Source organism: Melospiza melodia, chromosome 15 (genome assembly GCF_035770615.1).
Source record: "Melospiza melodia melodia isolate bMelMel2 chromosome 15, bMelMel2.pri, whole genome shotgun sequence".
Classification (NCBI taxonomy): domain Eukaryota; kingdom Metazoa; phylum Chordata; class Aves; order Passeriformes; family Passerellidae; genus Melospiza; species Melospiza melodia.
In genome coordinates, this window is record NC_086208.1 from 19756873 (window position 1) to 19774377 (window position 17505).

A 17505-nucleotide genomic window follows, 5' to 3' on the forward strand; every position below is an offset into this window, starting at 1 on the left:
GGGGGGAGAAGCCGAAGATGGATCTTGGAATCCAGCTCGGATCCTCATTCCAGCATTCCCAGCTCATCCCAACATTTCCAGGGAGGAAAACACAGAGTGCTGGCTCTTACCTGGGATCCAGGAGCTCCTTGTTCCCAGCAAAGCCAGGAGAGGATTTTCCAGGAGAAAGGCTCCAGTTTTCCTGGGATAAACCCCCCAGAACCCCCCATTCCCAAGGGAAAACATTCCAGGAGCTTCACTCAACCCCAGCCTCTCCCTGGGCTTCATGCAAAGGATTTTCGGGAGACAAAGGTGCTAAAAACACCAGGAATTCCCATTTTTCTAGAGCTGCAATTCCTTCTTTCAAGGGTGCTAAAAAAGATCTGGGAATCCCCACTTTTCCAGGGCTGCCATTCCTTGTTCTCCCAGAAAGAATTCCAGAGGCAGGATTTGTATAAAAAGCTTTATTGAAATTCCTCAAAGCTAAACAGACAAAAACTCCAAAGGTGGCTCTGCCGGGCCCCCAAATTCCCAAAAAAACCTGGAGCCGCTGGATTTCTACACACGGAAGCTTTCCTAGGAAATCCAAGTCACTTCCAAAGGGATTTTTCCCACAGGATCTGTACATTCCCCACGGATTTTCCTTGTTTCTTGCCTCCCACAAGGTAAGAAAATACAATTTTCAGGAATTTCCATGGAATTTCAGGTATTTCTCTCCTGGAATTCCTGGCTTTCTGGGTGAAAAAATTGGGATTTTCCAAGTTTTTTTTCCTGGATTGGGGCAGAAATTCCAGAAGGAGCTGATTGGGAAATGGGGGAGGAGTTGGTTTATTCCAAGGTCGGGAAATTTGGGAATTTGGGATATTTTTTGTAGGGATTCCCATTTTTTTTTCATGCCTGCCATTTCCAGGGATTTGGCTGCACTGGAGCCACGAAAATCCCCCTAAATTCCCCTAAAAACCCCCAAAATAAAAAAACTTCCTTAAAAAACCTAAAATTCCCTCCCAAATTAAAGGAAAACTGGGAACACACAACACACAGGGATCGCAAAGTCACCAGCTCTGAACCCATCCCAAAAAATCCAACATTCCCAAAAAAGTCAATGCTTGATCACTATTTACAAAGAGGGAATTCCCAGGGTTGGGAAAAGGGGCTGGAAATAGCAGCATTCCCAAAAAAACCCCCCATGGAGCAAGGCACCATTGCCACCCCAGGGAGGAGGCCTGGCTGCCATTCCCAAAAAAATGTGGATTTGGGAATGGCAGAGGTGGGAAAATCCCGGCTCATCCATGGATTTCAAGTCGGTTCTCTCCTTGTTTTGCTTCCGAGATGTCCAAGCTCCGCTCCGAGAATTCCCAACTCGGTTCCTACTCAACTCTCGCAGTTCCAGGGATTCAAGGAAAATGATCCAAGGAAAAAATTCCCAAAGAAATCGGAGGAGGAGCGGCAGTAAAAATAGGATTTTATTCCCTTCCCACCCTCGCTGCTCCCGCTCGGTTCCCACAGCAACGTTACAATCCGGAAAAAAAAAACCAAAAAAAAAAAAAAAAAAAAAAACCAGGAAAAGAAAAGGAAATCCAAAGGGTCGGGAGTGGGAAAAGGGAGAATTCCGGGATAAAAACAGTCAAATCACAAGAGGGAATTTTTTCCAGGGAAAAGCTGCTCAGTCGTCCTCATCCCCATCATCCTCAGGCTCTCGTTTCCTCTTCTGGCCCCGCTCTTCCTCTGGAAAAAAGAAAGAATTCCCATTATTCCAGGAGCCACATTCCTGCTTTTCCGGGAGTTCCATTTTCCACGGAACTGAGGTGGTTTTTCCTTAGGAAAAGTGGGATTGGTTCCGTACCAGGCTCCTCCTCATCCTCCTCATCGTCCACCTCGCCGTCATTGTAGCCTTCCTCATCCTCCTGGAATTCCGGGAAAAAACAGGATGTAAAGCTTGGGATCAGCCCAGGTGCTTCCCCAGTATCCCATCTTCCAAGGGAAAGTCCTTGGAATGACCTCAGCAAGGAGCTGAGGTATTCCCACTGTTTTATGGAACAGCAGGAGCTGGCACCGAAATCCCAGGGAATCAATCCCTGAGCTGGAGCTGGGAAGGTGGGAATGTGCCATTCCCAAGTTTAGGAAAACTGCAGTGGGATTTATGGGATTGGGAAAAGCTGGATTGATCCAGAGGCTCCAAGCAGAATTGAGGAGGCTCAGGAACATTCCAGAGGGGCAGGAGAGGATTCAGGGCTGGAGGAGAGGGAAAACAAATTCCTGTAATTCTGTTTTCCCCTTTCCCATCCCACTTTCTCTGATCCAATCCCATTTTCCTTCCTCCCATCCCACTTTCCCCTTGCCCTTTTTTTCCTCCCTCAATTCCATTTTCCCCCCCAAAATCCCGTTTTCCTTCCTCCAACCACATTTCCCCCCCATAACCCCATTTTTCCTCCTATCCCATTTTCCCCTCCAATCCCACTTTTCTCCCCATCCCATCCTTCATCCGCCCCAGCACAAAGTGAATCCTGAAATTCCTCAAATCCCGGATTTCCTGCCCAGCCCCTCCCAGCCGGATCCCGCGGATTCCCGAGATGGAATTCCAGGGCTCACCTCCTCCTCTCCGCTCACATCCTCCTCCTCCCCTTCCTCCTCCTCCTCCTCGTCCTCTTCATCCTCCACTACCTGAGCGTCGTCGTCGTATTCCTCCTCTGGAAAAACAAAATCCACGGAAAAAGTTGAGGTTTTTGGAATAATTCCACCCAAAATCTGGGAACACAAGCAGAGAATTCCTTAGGGGTAGCACAGAATTGTCAGGGAATGCAGGGTTGGAGTCGCTCCAGCTGCTCCACTTCCCACTATTCCCAAGGATTTGGGAGCTGAGGTATCCCAGCTTTTCCAGGAATGGATGGAGCAGAACTTTCCCATCATCCACGAGGAGCCTTCCCATGGACACAAAATTCCAGTGATTTTTTAGGCGATTCCCAAAATTCCCAGCAGAAAACCAGGAAGTGCCGAGCCCCTGGAGTGTTTTCCATGTGTTTGGGAGCTTTTGGGAACCTTCCCAGAGTTCCCACTCAGCATTCCCGGGAAAAGTGCACATCCAGCTTTTCTGCTGTGCTGCTGGGATGGGAGAATCCAGCAAATTCCCTGGGATCAGCCAGATCCTCATCCTGGGATGGCTCCAGGGGCAGCCAGGGAAAGGTGGTGCCTACAGCACTGGGATTCCCTGGAATCCCAGGCTGTTCCTTCCTCAGTTTCTGGCACAGATTCACTGGAGCTTCCTGGTGTTTTCCATGCACTTCCCTCATGGAGCAACTCCCTAATTCCTGCTTTTTTTCCATGCCCATGGAAACCCTTTTCCATGAGGAATTCCAGAGTTCCAGCACATTCCTTCTTATCCATGCTCACCCCTGTTCCTGCAATTCCTTCAGACCCTTCCCGATCCCACCCCTCCATTTCCAGATGGAGGAATGGCATTTTCCAGGCCCTGCCACCTCCTCCCCTCATTCCTTTGGCATGCAGGAATCCCATGGAGCACATCCCACGTACCATCCTCATCCTCCTCCTCGTCGTCCAGCCCTTCCACGTATCCCTCGGCGTCGGAATCCGGTGCTTCCTTGTCGTCCCGGTCTTTCACTAGGGATAAAACTGAGGAAGTTGCTCCTTCAGGCCATGCCCAGCTCCTTCCCACCATTCCCTCAGGACACCCAGATCCTTCCCCTCATTCCTTCAGGTCCTTTCCCTCATTTCCTCATTCCTTTGGGACACTGAGGTCCTTTCCCTCATCTCTTCCCTCATTTCCTCACTCCTTTCCTCAATTGCCTCACTCATTCCTTCCCCTCCTTCCTTCATTCCTTTGGGACATGCAGTTCCTTTCCCTGATTCCTTCCCCTCATTCCCTCAGGACACCCAGCTCCTTCTCCCACCATTTTTTTTGGGACACCAAGGTCCTTCCTCTCATTCCCTCATTGCTTCAGGTGCTTCCCTCATTCCCTCAGGACACGGAGATCCTTCTCCCACCACTCCTTCAGGACAATAAGGTCCTTTCCCTCATTCCCTCAATTTCATTTCCCTCACTCCTTCCCCTAATTCCCTCATCCTCCCCCCTCCATTCCCTCAGGACACTGAGGTCCTTTCCCTCATTCCTTTGGGACACAAAGATCCTTCCTCTCATTCCCTCAGGACACAGAGGTACTTTCCTTCATTCCCTCATCCCTTTCCCTCATTACCTTGTTCCTTCCCCTCAATTCCTTCCCCTCGTTCCCTCAGGACACTGAAGTCCTTTCCCTCATTCCTCCCCTCAGTTTCCTCATCCCTTCCCCTCATTCATTTCCTCATTCCCTCCTCTCAATTTCCTCAACCCCTTCCCCTCAATTCTCTGAACTCCTTCCCCTCAACTCCCTGATTCCCTCAGGACAGTGAGATCTTTTCCCTCATTCCTCCCCTCAATTCCCTCATCCCCTCCTCTCATTCCTTCCCTTCAACTCCCTCACTCCTCCTCATTCCCTATCCCTCTCCTCATACCTTCCCCTCATTCCCTCAACTCCTTCCTCTCAATTCTCTCATTCCCTCAGGTCCCTTCCCTGATTCCCTCAGGACACCGAGGTCTTTTCCCTCATTCCTTCCCTCAATTCCCTCCTCTCAATTTCCCTAAACCCTTCCCCTCAATTCCCTGAACTCCTTCCCCTCATCCCTTCTCCTCATTCCCTCATCCCTTCCCCTCATTCCCCCATCCCTCCCCTTATACTTTCCCTTCATTCCCTTATCCCTTCCCCTCATCCCTCCCGGTGCCGGTTCCCGTACCATCCTCATCCTCCTCCTCGTCATCCAGCCCCTCCACGTATCCCTCGGCGTCGGAGTCAGGCGCCTCCTTGTCGTCCTGGTCGTAGCCGTCCAGGTACGTCAGCTGCGGCAGCAGCTTGAACACGTTTTCTCTGTAGTCGTTCAAGTTGGTCACCTCACAGTTGAACAGGTCTAAGCTCTTCAGGTTTTCCAACTTTTTCTGCGAAAACAAAGCAATTTGGAAGGTTTGCTGGTGTGGGAATTCTCTCCAAAGGCGAGGATGCCACGGGGAATGTGCTCAAGGGATTCCCGGGGGTGTTTTGGGCTCCCTGGAGATGGCAGGCACGGAAAAAAAAAATGGGGATCTTTATAAAAAAATACCCCAAATTCCCAAACTGCCTGACCTTGCAATAAACCAACTCCTCCCCCTTTCCCAATCAGCTCCCTCTAGAATTTCCACCCCTAATCCAGGAAAAACCACTTGGAAAATCCCAATTTCATTTGGTATTTGGGATGGGAAAGCCTCTCCCTGGAGTCCTGCAGCTCCCAAATCCAAAGGAATAACTGAATGCAGGGAATTATCCCAAATGAGCCAGATCCAGGAATAGCTGAGGTCCAGGGAATTATCCCAAATGAATTCTTGCAGATGGAAGCAGGAATGCAACACTTGGACACAAGAACTTTGATAAGAGAGGTTTGAAAAATGCAATTATTTTTCCTTAGACTATGGAAAATGGAAAATGAAAAAACACATCGAAATGGAACAGGAATTCAATTCCTGGGGGGTTTGTGCAATTCTTTTTTGGGAAGTCTGCACTGCTCACAGAACTTGGAAATCCTAAAAATAAAATCCAAAGGAATTGAGTATTTGTATCAAGGCTTATCCATGGATAAGAAATATCAACTCTAAGGGAATATCCCCTTTCCCTTTATGTGGAAAGCACTTGGGAAAAAGGCCTGGAAATGGGGAAACTGGGAGAGCTGGGAGCACTTCCAGGCTTCTCCATGAGTTTAGCACTCTGCCTTTTCCCTGTGGCGCAGGAAAGGAGCTGCAGGAAGGAGCTGCTCCTGGAAGGATTTCCATGGGAATTGTAGTGCCTGGAGATGGATCCAGAGCCTGCGGCATCCTGGGAAGCTGCGGCGGCTGCCGCCGGGAACGGGGGAGCCCGGCCCGGCAGCCACTAGAGGGAAGCAGCGGCTCACCGGGAACAGGGACTGGGGATGCGGCCTGGATCCCGGGATTCTGCGATTTTGGGAAGGAAACGTGGGGGAGGATCTGGCACAGATTCCCGGAGCGACATTCCCTGGAAGCGCCCAAGGCCGGGCTTGGAGCAACCTGAGATTCATGAGGGAATTCCAAGGGTTTGGAACGGGATGAATCCCATTCCTTGGAGCAAAACCAACTCCCCAGGACTTGGGATGAAGGAATAACTGGGATTTTGGGAAGGAATGAGGGGGGAAAGGCCCTGGCACACATTCCAGGAGTGACATTCCCTGGAAGCACCCAAGGCCGGGCACGGGGCAACCTGGGATTCATGAAGGAATTCCAAGACGAATCCCATTCCCAGGAGCAATCCCGACTCACCAGAGGTTCTATTGTCCCGAGATCTTTAATTTTGTTGCCGCTTAGGTTTAGGTGCGTGAGGTTCGGACACTTCTCTGCCAACACTTCCAGGCCTCCTGAGATTCTGTTGTCGCTCAGCTCGAGCTGCAAAGGCCCAAAAACATCCTCAAAAATCCCATCTGATCCCATTTCCAGCCACTCTTCCAAACACGAAGAAGGGGAAAAGGAGGGATTTGGCTCAGGGAGGTGGGATTTACCTTCTTAAGTTTGTTTAACTTTGGTAAGTTTGCAACTGAGGTTAAGCCGACGTTGATTGTGCTGAGGAATTCCAGCTCCTCAAACTCATCCGTGAGGCCCTCGATTTTCCCTTCGAACGACCTGCAGTTGTCCAGAACGAGCTCTTTCACCTGCAGAGGGAAGAAATCAAGGAAATATAGAAGGAATTCCAGGAAATTGGCAAGAATCAGGAGGCTTTCAGCAGAGAAATGCAAGAGTTTTGGGACTGTGTTGAGAAGAAAGCCAAGATCAAGGTAGCGCTCCTGATCCCACACACTGAGGGTAAAAACAATCCCAAAATTCCCCAAATAAACTCTCAAACCACTAATTGGGATGAAATTTAGATAGAAAACCCCCCAAAATAAGGAAAGTAAGTTGATCTTTTCCCTCAATGGTGTTTAATTATCAGGATTCTCCAGAGGATCCGTTTGGGCATAAATGACCTTTTTCCCCTCATGTGAGGGAAAAAGGTCTCAAAATTCTCAAAGTAAGTTCCCAAATTACTCATTGGGTTGAAATTTGGGTAGAAAATTCATGGATTTCATCCCTCAATGGTGTTTAATTATGAGGATTCTTCAGAAGATCCATTTGGGATAAACAGTTTTTTCCCATTCTTAATACACACCCAGAGTTCCCGCCAAAAAAAAAAAACAAGGCGGGAAAAGTGCAATGGAGGTGAATCCGCCTTATCTGTGTCCCTGCTCCGTTATCTCATCCCAGCACCCCCAGACACGGAGCCAGAAGGGCTTGGGATCCTCACCAAGAAGCCCCAGATGGGTTTTGCCTCAGAGGAATTTGGGAATTTGCCCAGAGGAATTTGCCTCAGAGAATTTCGGGAGCTGAGGGGAGCGGGAATGGAGGGAAGGGAACGAGCCCAGAGCTCACACTGAGGGACAAACAGCTCCAGCCCTGATCCAGGAGGTGGGATATCCATCCCTCCCTCCTCCCTCAGCATGGGAACCAGGGAATTGCACAGAAAACCAGGGAATTAGACAACAATTCCCTCAGGTGTAGAGTGGAGATTTAAGGAAGAGCTGGAAATAGTCTTGGATACAAAGGAAAATCCCTTAGCATGAAGGCCGATTGACCCAACAGCCTTTTTTTTTCCCTTTTAATTTGTATTTTTTTTAGAATCTTGGAATGTTTTGGGTTGGAAGGGACTTTAAAGACCATCCCATTCCCACCTCTCAATGGAATCTTTTACAGAAGGCTGTTTCCTCCCTGCTTTTCAGGAAGTTTGGTTCACAAATGCCACATTCCCTCTTTTCCTGTTTCTAGCACTGGGCAAAGGCACAAATCCAACAAATCCATGGAGAATCCAAGAGGCCATGTTTGGAAAGCTTGGATAAATTCAGAGACAGTTTGGGAAGAGCAGAGCACATTCCCAACCTTTCCCAAGAGCAACATCGTGTCGGCGTTAACTCCCCGAATCCCTGGAAACAACAGCATTCCAAACAAAATTCCAGGATGGCTCCATGCCCTAAGAATCCCCAAGGAAATCCAGGAGGATTCCCCAAGGAAAGGAGGAAGAACTGGATTAGTGGGATTTTTCCCAACACTCCACAGGCATCTCTGCCTTCCATGGCACATTCCCTCTCCATAAAATCTCAGAATTTCAAGGAGAAGAAGCCTTGGGAGAGGCCATCACTTCCCACAGCATCTCCAACAGGGAACTTGTCCAAGAATTTGTCTCCCACAAAATTCCAACCGGAGGCGAGAAATTCTCTAGATTTCCCATTCCAATCCCACCTGGAACGCAACCAGACCAACAAAAGCTTGGATGAGCTTCCTACTCAATCCCAGGATTACCGGAGCTGCTCCGAAGGCTCTGATGAGCCAATCCCTGCTCCAAGATCATTCCAAAACACCCAAGCTCAAGAACTCAATTAAAATAATTAATTATTTAGATTCCAGCTGCAATTCCAAGCTCTCCATGATCCAACCCCACGACAGCTCAGAGCAGTCCCATTCCCGGTGGGAAACAGGGAAGGATTCCACAGAATATCCCCCAGCAGCTGCTCTGCGTCCGCTTGGCCACCGCGCCGGAGCTCTTCCAGGTTTTCCAGAGCCCTTGGAATTTTGCCCAGGGCAGGGAGGGCAGCAGGTGCCATGGCCCGTGGCCACTGGGGATTCCCATTCCATGGGATTCCCATCCCAGGGGGATCCTCAGCTGCTGCTGCTGCTCAGGAGTGAGGAGGAGCTGACCTGGAGCAGGACCCCGTTCCACAGGGAAGGGAGAATTCCCAAGGTTTTCCACCCTTTTTCCTGCCCGGGGATAAACAGTGGATGGAATTCGTTCCCCAAACCCCATGGGATTTGGGATATGGATACAGCCCTCCAGGGCTTTTTTGGGAATATCCCAGATGGGATAAACTGAGCCCTGAGGAAAGTCAGGATCCTTGGGATTGCTCCTTTCGCACCAGCTCATCCCAATGGGAATTCCAACCTGGAATCAGAGAATCCTTGGAAAACACCACTAAGCCATGGAATCCAACCACCAATCCAATCCCACCACTTCTCCAGATTAAACCTTTCCTGGGAATACCAAATTCCCATTGGGAATATCTGAGATGGGATAAATTGATTTCCAACCAGTTATCCATGAGCATCTCCTGGCTGGGAATGTGCTGGGAAGAGAATCCCAAAAATCTTGGGGCAGGGAGAGACGGTGCTGGAAAACAGCCATGGAACACAACCCAATTCCTGGGAAATCCAGCAGCCCAATTCCATGGAAATCCCGGGAATCATCCAGCCTGGAGAATGCCACAGCAGAGGCACGGATGGGACAGGAGGGGATTAACACGGATACTGGGACTGGGAGCAGAATTCCATCAGCACCTCTATGGATGGAAGCAGCACCATGGCTGCTGGGGCTTCCCAGGAATTTTCTGGGATTTCTCCAAGCTCCAGTTTATGGGAATTCCCCCTAGCCAAGAAATCCTGTTCCCTTCAGCAGTTCCCAGGTGGATTCCTGAGGAAAGCCAGGATCCTTGGGAACACGCTCCATTCCTGCCCCTTTCACACCAGCTCATCCAGCTGGAATTCCAACCCGGAATCAGAGAATCCTTGGAAAAGACTTGGAAGACTCAACAGAATGCAGCCATCAATCCAACCTTTCTGGACTAAACCTTTCCCGAGAACACCAAATTCCCATCTCAGCAAGTTCCAACTGGACTCCAAACTCATCCTGGCTTTCCCAAAATTCCCACTGGAATTCCTGCTCTGCTGCAATTTCCTTGGAAAACCCCACCTGAGCCTCCCCTGGCATTCAGAAGGAATTTTAGGAAGATTCTTTGCTAATCTTCCCTTTTTTCCAGGAAAACCCAGGAAAAAAGCTGAAGTCTCTCCTTCCCTCCAATCCATGGGGATTCCATCAGGGATCGATTAGTAAGAGAAATAAAAATATTTTTGCTGTGATTCATAAATTTAACAGGACAAAAAGTGGGAATATCTGGGAAAAAAACTGCCTGAACATCCGAAAATTCCCAATTTTCCAGGAGTAAAATCCACTGTTTTCCTGACTCTGAATTAATATAGTTAAAAAAGGGAAAATTAAAAAAAAATTAAACAATAAAAATGAGACTGAGGAAGGAATTTCTCCACAAAATCCACCTGAGCATATTTTTAGGATGTTTTAATAATCAGGATGTAACTTTCTGGGATTATCCAATGGAGAAGCCCAGAATTCCATGGAAAAATATGAGATCCAGGTGGAAAATATCCCAAAGAAGTTCAGGAAAAAGCACAAAGCCCCATCCACGTCCAAAGATTTAATTCAGATTTTCAGGATTTAAATCAAAAAGTAGTACAGAATTCAAGGAGATTCCCAAAACTCAGGGAGATTTTCCCAGAATTTCTTGCTATTCCACATGAAATTGGGAAATAATAAGGACAAACACTCAAAATTAAGGTAGATAAGTCCCAAAGTCATCTTGCCCACCTAAAACTTCCTAAAATCCAGGAATAAATGACTTGGGCATCAATATTCCTGCCAAATCCCAATTCCCGAGGGTGGAATTCGCAGGATTTCCCTTTAATATTTTAAAGGAACAAAATCCATCCCACAAACTTCATTCCCTAAAACACACGTGCACACAGCTAAGAACACAACAACATTCCCAACAGGAATTTCCATCTCTCTGCCTAAAAAACTGGAAAACCGGGATTTAGAACACTTTGGGGGGAGCAAGGCACCAATTTATGAAATTTACAAAGAAATTTACTGAAATTTACAAGGAAATTTACTGAAATTTACAAGGAAAACCAAGCGGTGAAAGGTGAAATTATCCCGATTTTCCAGCTCCCTGCTGCCCATTCCCAGCCCTGAGGAGCAGGAACTTCCTCCAGCTTCGAGTTCTCCCAACTTTTTTTTTGGCGTTAGACAAAAGTGAGCGGAAAGAGCACAAAATGCAAGCATGGAAAAGAGGAGAAAATTGAGTTTATCCCTTTGGAGGCTCGTTTTAAACAGCGTTTAAAATGGGGAAGAAACCTCCAGCGATGAGGGTGGTGAGTCGAAATGGGAGGCAAAAATAGAAAACTCTTTAAAAATTAGGGGAAAACTCATGAAAAAACCAGAGAAAAATAAGAAAAAACAGGATGAAAAGGAGCAAAACACTTCCCAAGCCCAATGCTGCCTCCCCACAGGGCCCTGCCCAGGAAGGAGGTGGATTCCCCCGCTCCGCGCTCCTCACCCAGGGGAAACGCGGGGCTCCTCCCGGTGCTCCCCCGGCCCCGTTCGGACCTCCCGGTGCCCCAAATTGTCAAGAAAACCCAATTTTTTAAAAGCTGGGTTTTAATTTTTTTTTTTATTTTTACCCCCAACGCGGCCCTCACGAATCTCCTCCCGCCCCGCGGCCGGCGACAAAATGGCAGCGCTGCCCGTCATGTCGGGAGGGCCCCGCCGCAGCCTCCGCAGCGCCTCAGCCCCGGCGCCAGCGGGGCTCCCTCACGGCCCCGCGGGGCCGCCCGCGGCCGAGGCAGCGACAGCGGCGGGAGGAGGAGGAGGAGGCGGCGGCCGTGAGGGGAAGGCGGGGGGGCAGCACAGAACATGGCGCCGCGTCCTACTTGCGCTGCGGTCGCCTCACGGAGCCCCCCGGCCATGGCGGCTGTACCGCGGGGTTTGCCGTTGAGTCGTCCCCCCCCCCCTCCCTCCTCTCTCGCCGTCCTCCTCCTCTTCCTCCTCCTGCTCGCCCAGGAGTTTTTAAACTTTAAAGCGCAGCTTCCGCCGCCCCGCGCCCGCCTTTGTCCCCCCCCCTCCCCGGAGCACACCGCGCTCGGTTCGGCCGCCGCGTCCCGCCGCACTGCCCCGGGCGCTGCCCGCTGAGGTACGTTCGCCCCCCGCTCTCCCCTTCCCGCAGCCCCCGGCGGCTCAGGGGACGCGGCGAGGCCGGGGCTCGGTGAAGCCTCCCCGGGCAGCGCCGAGGGCCCGGCGGGGCGGGGGGGAATGAGGGGAAGGGGCTTCCCCGCCGCGGGTTCGCGCCCCGCCTGCCCCCGGCCACCTCCCGCCCACTCTTTTTGGGGTGATTTTCCTATTTTTCGCTTCTTTCCTCCCCCCTCCCCCCGTTATTTTCTTGCTTGTTTTGGGGGTTTGTTGGGTTTTTGTTTTTTGGTTGGCTTTTTTTTTTTTTTTTTTGTCCTGCCAAAGTTTTTCGCCGTCCCCCGTTTATTCCGCCAGACGCGGAACAACAACCTGAAGTCCGGCCCCGGGGGAAGGAAGGGGGGGAAAAGGGGGAAGAAGGAAAAACACGCACACACATCCAGCCTTTTTGTGCGTGTGTGGGGATGGAGGGGGTGGAGAGTGCGTTCATTTCTTCCAATATTATTTTTTATTATTCTTATGATTATTAGGATTATTATTCAACGCTCGCGCTACCGGCGGCGATACCCCATCGCCCGCAAAATAAATAAAAAAACAACAACAGGAAAAAAAAAAAAGCCCAAACCAAACCCAACCAACGCTAAGCGTCGGTTTCAAAATTCTTTCCTTTTATCTTCTCAGCATCTGGAGAGAGGGAGAGAGAGAGAGAGAGAAAGGGCGCGTTCATGAGGACTACAAAGTTACAAATATGGCTCCCCAGTCTCTCTTGCCTGATCACTGCAAAGAAATGAAGACGCACTTTAAACTAAACCATTCGCAACTCACTCGCAGTCCCTGCCTGCCTCTCCCTAGCCCAGCACCCTGCACAAATATTTGCCAACTAAACACGCCGAGAGAGAGAGCAGCGAGCAACTTATTTTTTATTTAATGCACGGCCAGCCCCTCTCCGAGGCATCGCAGCCCGGCACGGGCAGGAGCAGCCCCGGGGAGCCCCCGAACGTCCCCGGAGCGCCCCGCGCCCCCCAAAGCGGGGGGCACAGCCCCCCACACACACAGGTAGGCACCTCAAGGGCAGCAGCGGCCCCGCCAACACCTGGCACGCTCCACCCCGCCAAAAAAAAAAAAAAAAAAAAAAAATTAACCGTGGGATGCCTTTTTATTATTCTCATCATTAGCGTTATTAGCATTAATTTTTTTTTTTTTTTTTTTTTTGGCATTGCATTGCTTACATCTGAGGGCGTCCTGTTCCGCAGCTCTAAGTGGATCCTTTTCTTCATGTCCATGTCCGTGGCTGGCGGGAGGCGCGGAGGGTGCGCGGCTCGGCTGGCGCAGTGACCCCGTGCAGAGCCCCCCGATCGCGGGGCGCGGAGGGACTCGGGCTCGCCCAGCGCCGCTCGGAAGCCCGAGCGCAGCACCGCGGCGCGCACTAACCTGATAACCGCGGGGGCGGGCGCTCCGGGGGCTCCGCCGGGATTGACGGCGCGAACGGCCAATGGGAGCGCGCCGCTGCCGCGTCTCAGCCAATCAGCAGCGCGAGGCGCGGCGGAAGCCAATGGGGGAGCGGCTGTGCCGGGCAGGGGGACAGCCCGGCGCCGAGCCCAGGCTCATTCCGCGCTGCCGCCTGATGGGGACGGAGCGGCCGCGGCTCCGCCGCGCCGGGCACGGTGCGCGCTGCGCCCTGCGCCCGCCCGAGCCTGGGGGAGGCGCCGGGGCGGGGAGCGGCGGCCAAACCGGAGCCGCCCGGCCAGGGGCGCGCAGCCAGGAGGGAGGGAAAGGTGCGGAGCGAGGCACGGCAATGGCGCGGGCAATGGCGCGGGCCCCGGCGGCGGGGGGCGGGCGGAGCGGAGCGGCGGGCGGAGCGAGCGGGCGAGGGAGGGGCGGCGGCGCTGCTGAGGGCAGGGGGAGCGGCCGGGCCGCCCTCGCGGCTCCCCGCGGCCGGGGCCGCCTCGGCGGGCTGGGAGCGGCTCCGGACGGGAGCGGGGGGCGCTGCCCGTGCCCGGAGTACCGGGAGGGGCCCCCGGGAAGGGCCGGGGCGGGGCGGCGCTGAGGGGACGGGGAGCGGCCACGCCGCCCTCGGAGGGGTCCCCGCGGCCTCGGCGGGCTGGGAGCGGCTCCGGAGGGGAACGGGAGGGTTGGGGCCTCCGGGGAGGGAAGGGCGGGAGGATCCCCCCGGGAAGAGACAGCGGGGCCCGGCTGTGCTGGGGTGGAGCAGGGCCAAGGACGAGAATCCTTCAGTTCCCAGGAAAGATGGGACGGGATTTTTTTCCTTGGAGTGCCAGGATAAGGGGGATGGATTCAGGCTAGACGAGAGCGCAGTGAAGTGGGATATTGGGAAGGAATTCCTGGCTGGGATGGAGTTCCCAGAGGAGCTGGGGCTGCTCCATCCCTGGAATGTCCCAAGCCCAGGCTGGAGCAGCCTGGGACAGGGGAAGGTGTTGTAGTTGGAACTGGGTGGGTTTTCCAAGCCACATCCCAGGAATTTTGAAGGAAAATAGGATTCTCCAGGAACAGTGGAATGGGGATGTGAATGCTGGGGAAGGGAAGGATCCAGGAATCCTCAGAGCATTTTCCACGCCCTAAAGTAGCTCCAGGAGCGCTGGAGAAGGACTGGGACAAGGGATCGGACACAGGGAATGGCTCCAGACTGGGAAAGGGGAGAGTGGGGTGGGATATTGGGAAGGAATTCCTGGCTGGGCTGGAATTCTCAGGGCTCCATCCCTGGGATGTCCAGGGTGGGCTTGGAGCAGCCTGGGATGGTGGGAATGATCCTAGCCCCTGGAATGAGATGAGCTTGCAGCTCCTTCCCATCCCAAACCATTCCCTGCTCCTGGATCCTTCTCCAGGTGCTGCAGGATGAGGATCCAAGCCCAGAGCTGCTCTTTTCCAAGGATTTGGGATTTCCAAACTGTTCCCATCAGCTGGAGCAAAACTCAGGTAAAAAGTGCTTTGATTCCTTCTAAAATCCCTGTTTGTCCCTTCCTGCTTTTCCTGGAAAACACAGGGCTGGGAAATCCCAAAGAGTTGTTGGAAAGCATCAAGGGAATGCTGAAAATCCCTGCAAAACTTAATTTTATCAATGTATTTTATAGGACAGGATGGAAACAAAGCCTCAGCTGTGAGCATGGAAGAATTCCAGGAATATGGATAAAACCAGCAGGAATTGTGTTGGCAATGGGACAGGAAAAGCTGGATCCAGCTCTAGGTAAAAATTCTAATTTCAGCAAAAGAAAACTGCAAAATGTTCCTTTTTTGGGATGTTTGAGGGGTTTAGGATGGAAGTTTGGGGTTGGCTGAGAAATCCTTGATTGGAATTAATATTCCAAAGTTTTTGAAGTGTTTGAGATTTGGGAATGAGGCAGAATTTGATTTGAGCTCTCTTTAAATTTCTCTTTTCCAGGTGTATCCAGAGGTGTTTCCTGGGATGAATCTTCAGGAACTTTTCATGGAATTTCTGCTCCTGGTGCTGCTGAAAACCTCTGGAAAAGGACTTTTCTCCTGGAAAAAAAAATTGCTGGGACAAGATGGGATTTCAAAGGAATTTCTGGGAATCCAGAGCTGCATTTTCCTTTGTTTGTTCCAAAGAAAAATGTGGATTTTGATTGTTTGAAGGTGCAGAAAATTCCTTTCTCTTTCGTTATTGAGGGAATTTATTCCCAGTTCCAAGCCAAAATTCCACGTTTAAAGCTGCTCCTGTCATTCATTGTATTCCAAGAGCTTGGGAATTAAAGAAAGATTGGGAATTGTAATATTGGGAATAAACCTGAAGGGTTATTTTTCCATGGTACAACTTTCCTCCTGTGATTTTTCATTCCTGAGTCTTTATCCTGCTTTGTTTTTATAGGAATTGTGAATTTATGAGGTTGGTTTTTAATGGGAATTGTTGGGATGTTTTTCCTTGTTTGTTTTTATCAGGAATTTGGAATTTATGGGATTGGTTTTTAGCAGGAATTTGAGGTTTTTTTCCTTGCCTTTAACAGGAATTTGTGGGATTTTTCCTGTTTATTTTTAAGAGAAATTTTGAATTTGTGGGATTTGTTTTTACCAGGAATTTTTAATGGGATTCCTGGGATTTTTCCTTATTTATTTTACCACGCCTTTTGAAATTATTTGGATGTGGTTTTAAGGGGAATTTTCAATGGAATTTGTCCTGCCCATTTTTACCAGGAATTCTGAATTTATGGAATTTTTCATAGTTAATTTTTAACAGGAATTTATGGAGTTTTTTCCTTGTTAATTTTTACCAGGAATTTTCAATTTGTGGGATTTTTCCTTGTTTATTTTTAAGAGGAATTTTGAATTTGTGGAATTGGGTTTTTTTTGCAGGAATTTGAGTTTTTTTCCTTGGCTGTTTTAACAGGAATTTTGAATTGATGTGATTTATTTTTACTAGGAATTTCTAGGACTTTTCCTTCTTTATTTTTCTGGAAATTTTGAATTGTTGGGATTGGTTTTTAGCAGGAATTTTTAATGGAATTTTTGGGGTTTTTCCCCACAGGAAATTGCAGTTTTTCCCTTTCTTTTCCCAGGATTCCCTCCCAAATTCCATAGGAATCCTCCCATTCCTGCTCCACATTGCTGGGGTGAATTCCCATGGAAAATCCCTGGGAATTGTTTGTTCATCCCTTGAATGTCCCTTTGTTTTCCCACACAAAGAATTCCTTCTTTTCCTTAGGAACAACTTCCAGCTCTGCACAGATGAAAAGTTCCCAGAATTCCCCAAATTTCCACCCTCAACATTCCCAGCTGGGGAACTTTGGGATGAAAAAAATCCCTGGGATCCAGGAATTCCATGGAAAACACCCTTGGGATTCCACAGGAATTTCCAATTTGTGGTTTAACCCCTTAAAATCGGAATTTTCACAGCATTCCAGGGAAAAAAGTGGGAAAATCTGATAAAAATAGGAGGAAAAGCTGATTTGAAGGTAAAAAATGAGGAAAAAACTCTGGGATGGCTCAAAAATTCCCTAAAAATAGTTGGAAAATGTTATTCCCATTTTTAAAATATTATTGTTAAATTTTCTTCTTCATGGAAAAATTTGTGGGATAATTGCCATGTTCCTGATTTTTCTGATGGAATATTCCAAGATTTTCCTGCTTTATTGGCCTGGATTAGTGGGAGAATTTGGTAAAATGCCCCAAAAATTCAGGGTGAGTTAAAAGTCCAAGGAATTCTGGGATAATACCTCAGAATTTAGGGAGAATGGGTGGAAAACATGGAAAACTGAATGAATTTGAAGTAGAATCCAAGGAAAAGTTGGGAATTGGGGGAGGTTTCCTGTGAAAAACAGGGATTGAATTCCTCAGGATGAGCAAATCCTTTGGAAAACTTGGGAATGGAGGGTGGTTCCTGTAAAAAACAGGAATGAAAGGGATTAAATTCCTCAGGGAAAATGTGGGGAAAACAGGGATTGAATACTTCAGGATGAGCAAATCCCTTGGAATCCAAGGGAAAATTGGGAATGGAGCTCCCATTGCTGCCAGCCCCCATTCCCAACGTTCCCACCTGGAATTCCCATTCCTTGGAGCTGGGAAAAGCCCCTCTGGAGCCCCACATCCCACGTGGAGCAGGAGAATTCCCGGGTTTCTCCCTGTGGATGCACCTGGATAC

General features: G+C 49.9%; 1 protein-coding gene and 1 long non-coding RNA gene across 5 annotated transcripts; one reads left to right on the plus strand and one right to left on the minus strand.

The window, feature by feature from the left end:
* Positions 1-428: 428 nt before the first annotated feature.
* On the minus strand, positions 429-13305 carry ANP32A (acidic nuclear phosphoprotein 32 family member A). 2 transcript variants are annotated; one of them, XM_063170023.1, is made up of 8 exons: positions 13127-13305; positions 6562-6711; positions 6326-6448; positions 4762-4960; positions 3508-3594; positions 2569-2666; positions 1823-1883; positions 429-1704 (listed from the first exon to the last, which is right to left on the minus strand). In XM_063170023.1, exons 1-8 carry the CDS (start codon positions 13178-13180, stop codon positions 1643-1645), a joined length of 834 nt encoding a protein of 277 aa, XP_063026093.1. In that variant the 5' UTR covers positions 13181-13305; the 3' UTR covers positions 429-1642. The 2 variants fall into 2 exon arrangements, with proteins under 2 accessions (XP_063026093.1, XP_063026092.1); XM_063170022.1 differs by having other exon boundaries at positions 3508-3606.
* On the plus strand, positions 11602-15684 carry LOC134425413 (uncharacterized). 3 transcript variants are annotated; one of them, XR_010029674.1, is made up of 5 exons: positions 11602-11904; positions 12579-12953; positions 14741-14831; positions 14987-15099; positions 15295-15684. It is a non-coding gene; the product is annotated as an uncharacterized LOC134425413 (long non-coding RNA). The 3 variants fall into 3 exon arrangements; XR_010029675.1 differs by lacking the exons at positions 11602-11904; positions 12579-12953 and adding an exon at positions 13591-13672; XR_010029673.1 differs by lacking the exons at positions 11602-11904; positions 12579-12953 and having other exon boundaries at positions 14069-14831.
* Positions 15685-17505: the final 1821 nt, after the last annotated feature.

Bases quoted from the DNA above. Each gene is read 5' to 3' on its own strand.
- ANP32A (XM_063170022.1), bottom strand. From the start codon at position 13,180: ATGGACATGAAGAAAAGGATCCACTTAGAGCTGCGGAACAGGACGCCC. The intron at 6,712-13,126 runs GTAAGCAATGCA...TTCCCTCTGCAG, and splicing joins GGAACAGGACGCCCTCAGAT to GTGAAAGAGCTCGTTCTGGA. The intron at 1,705-1,822 runs GTACGGAACCAA...TCTTTTTTCCAG, and splicing joins GGAGGATGAGGAGGAGCCTG to AGGAAGAGCGGGGCCAGAAG.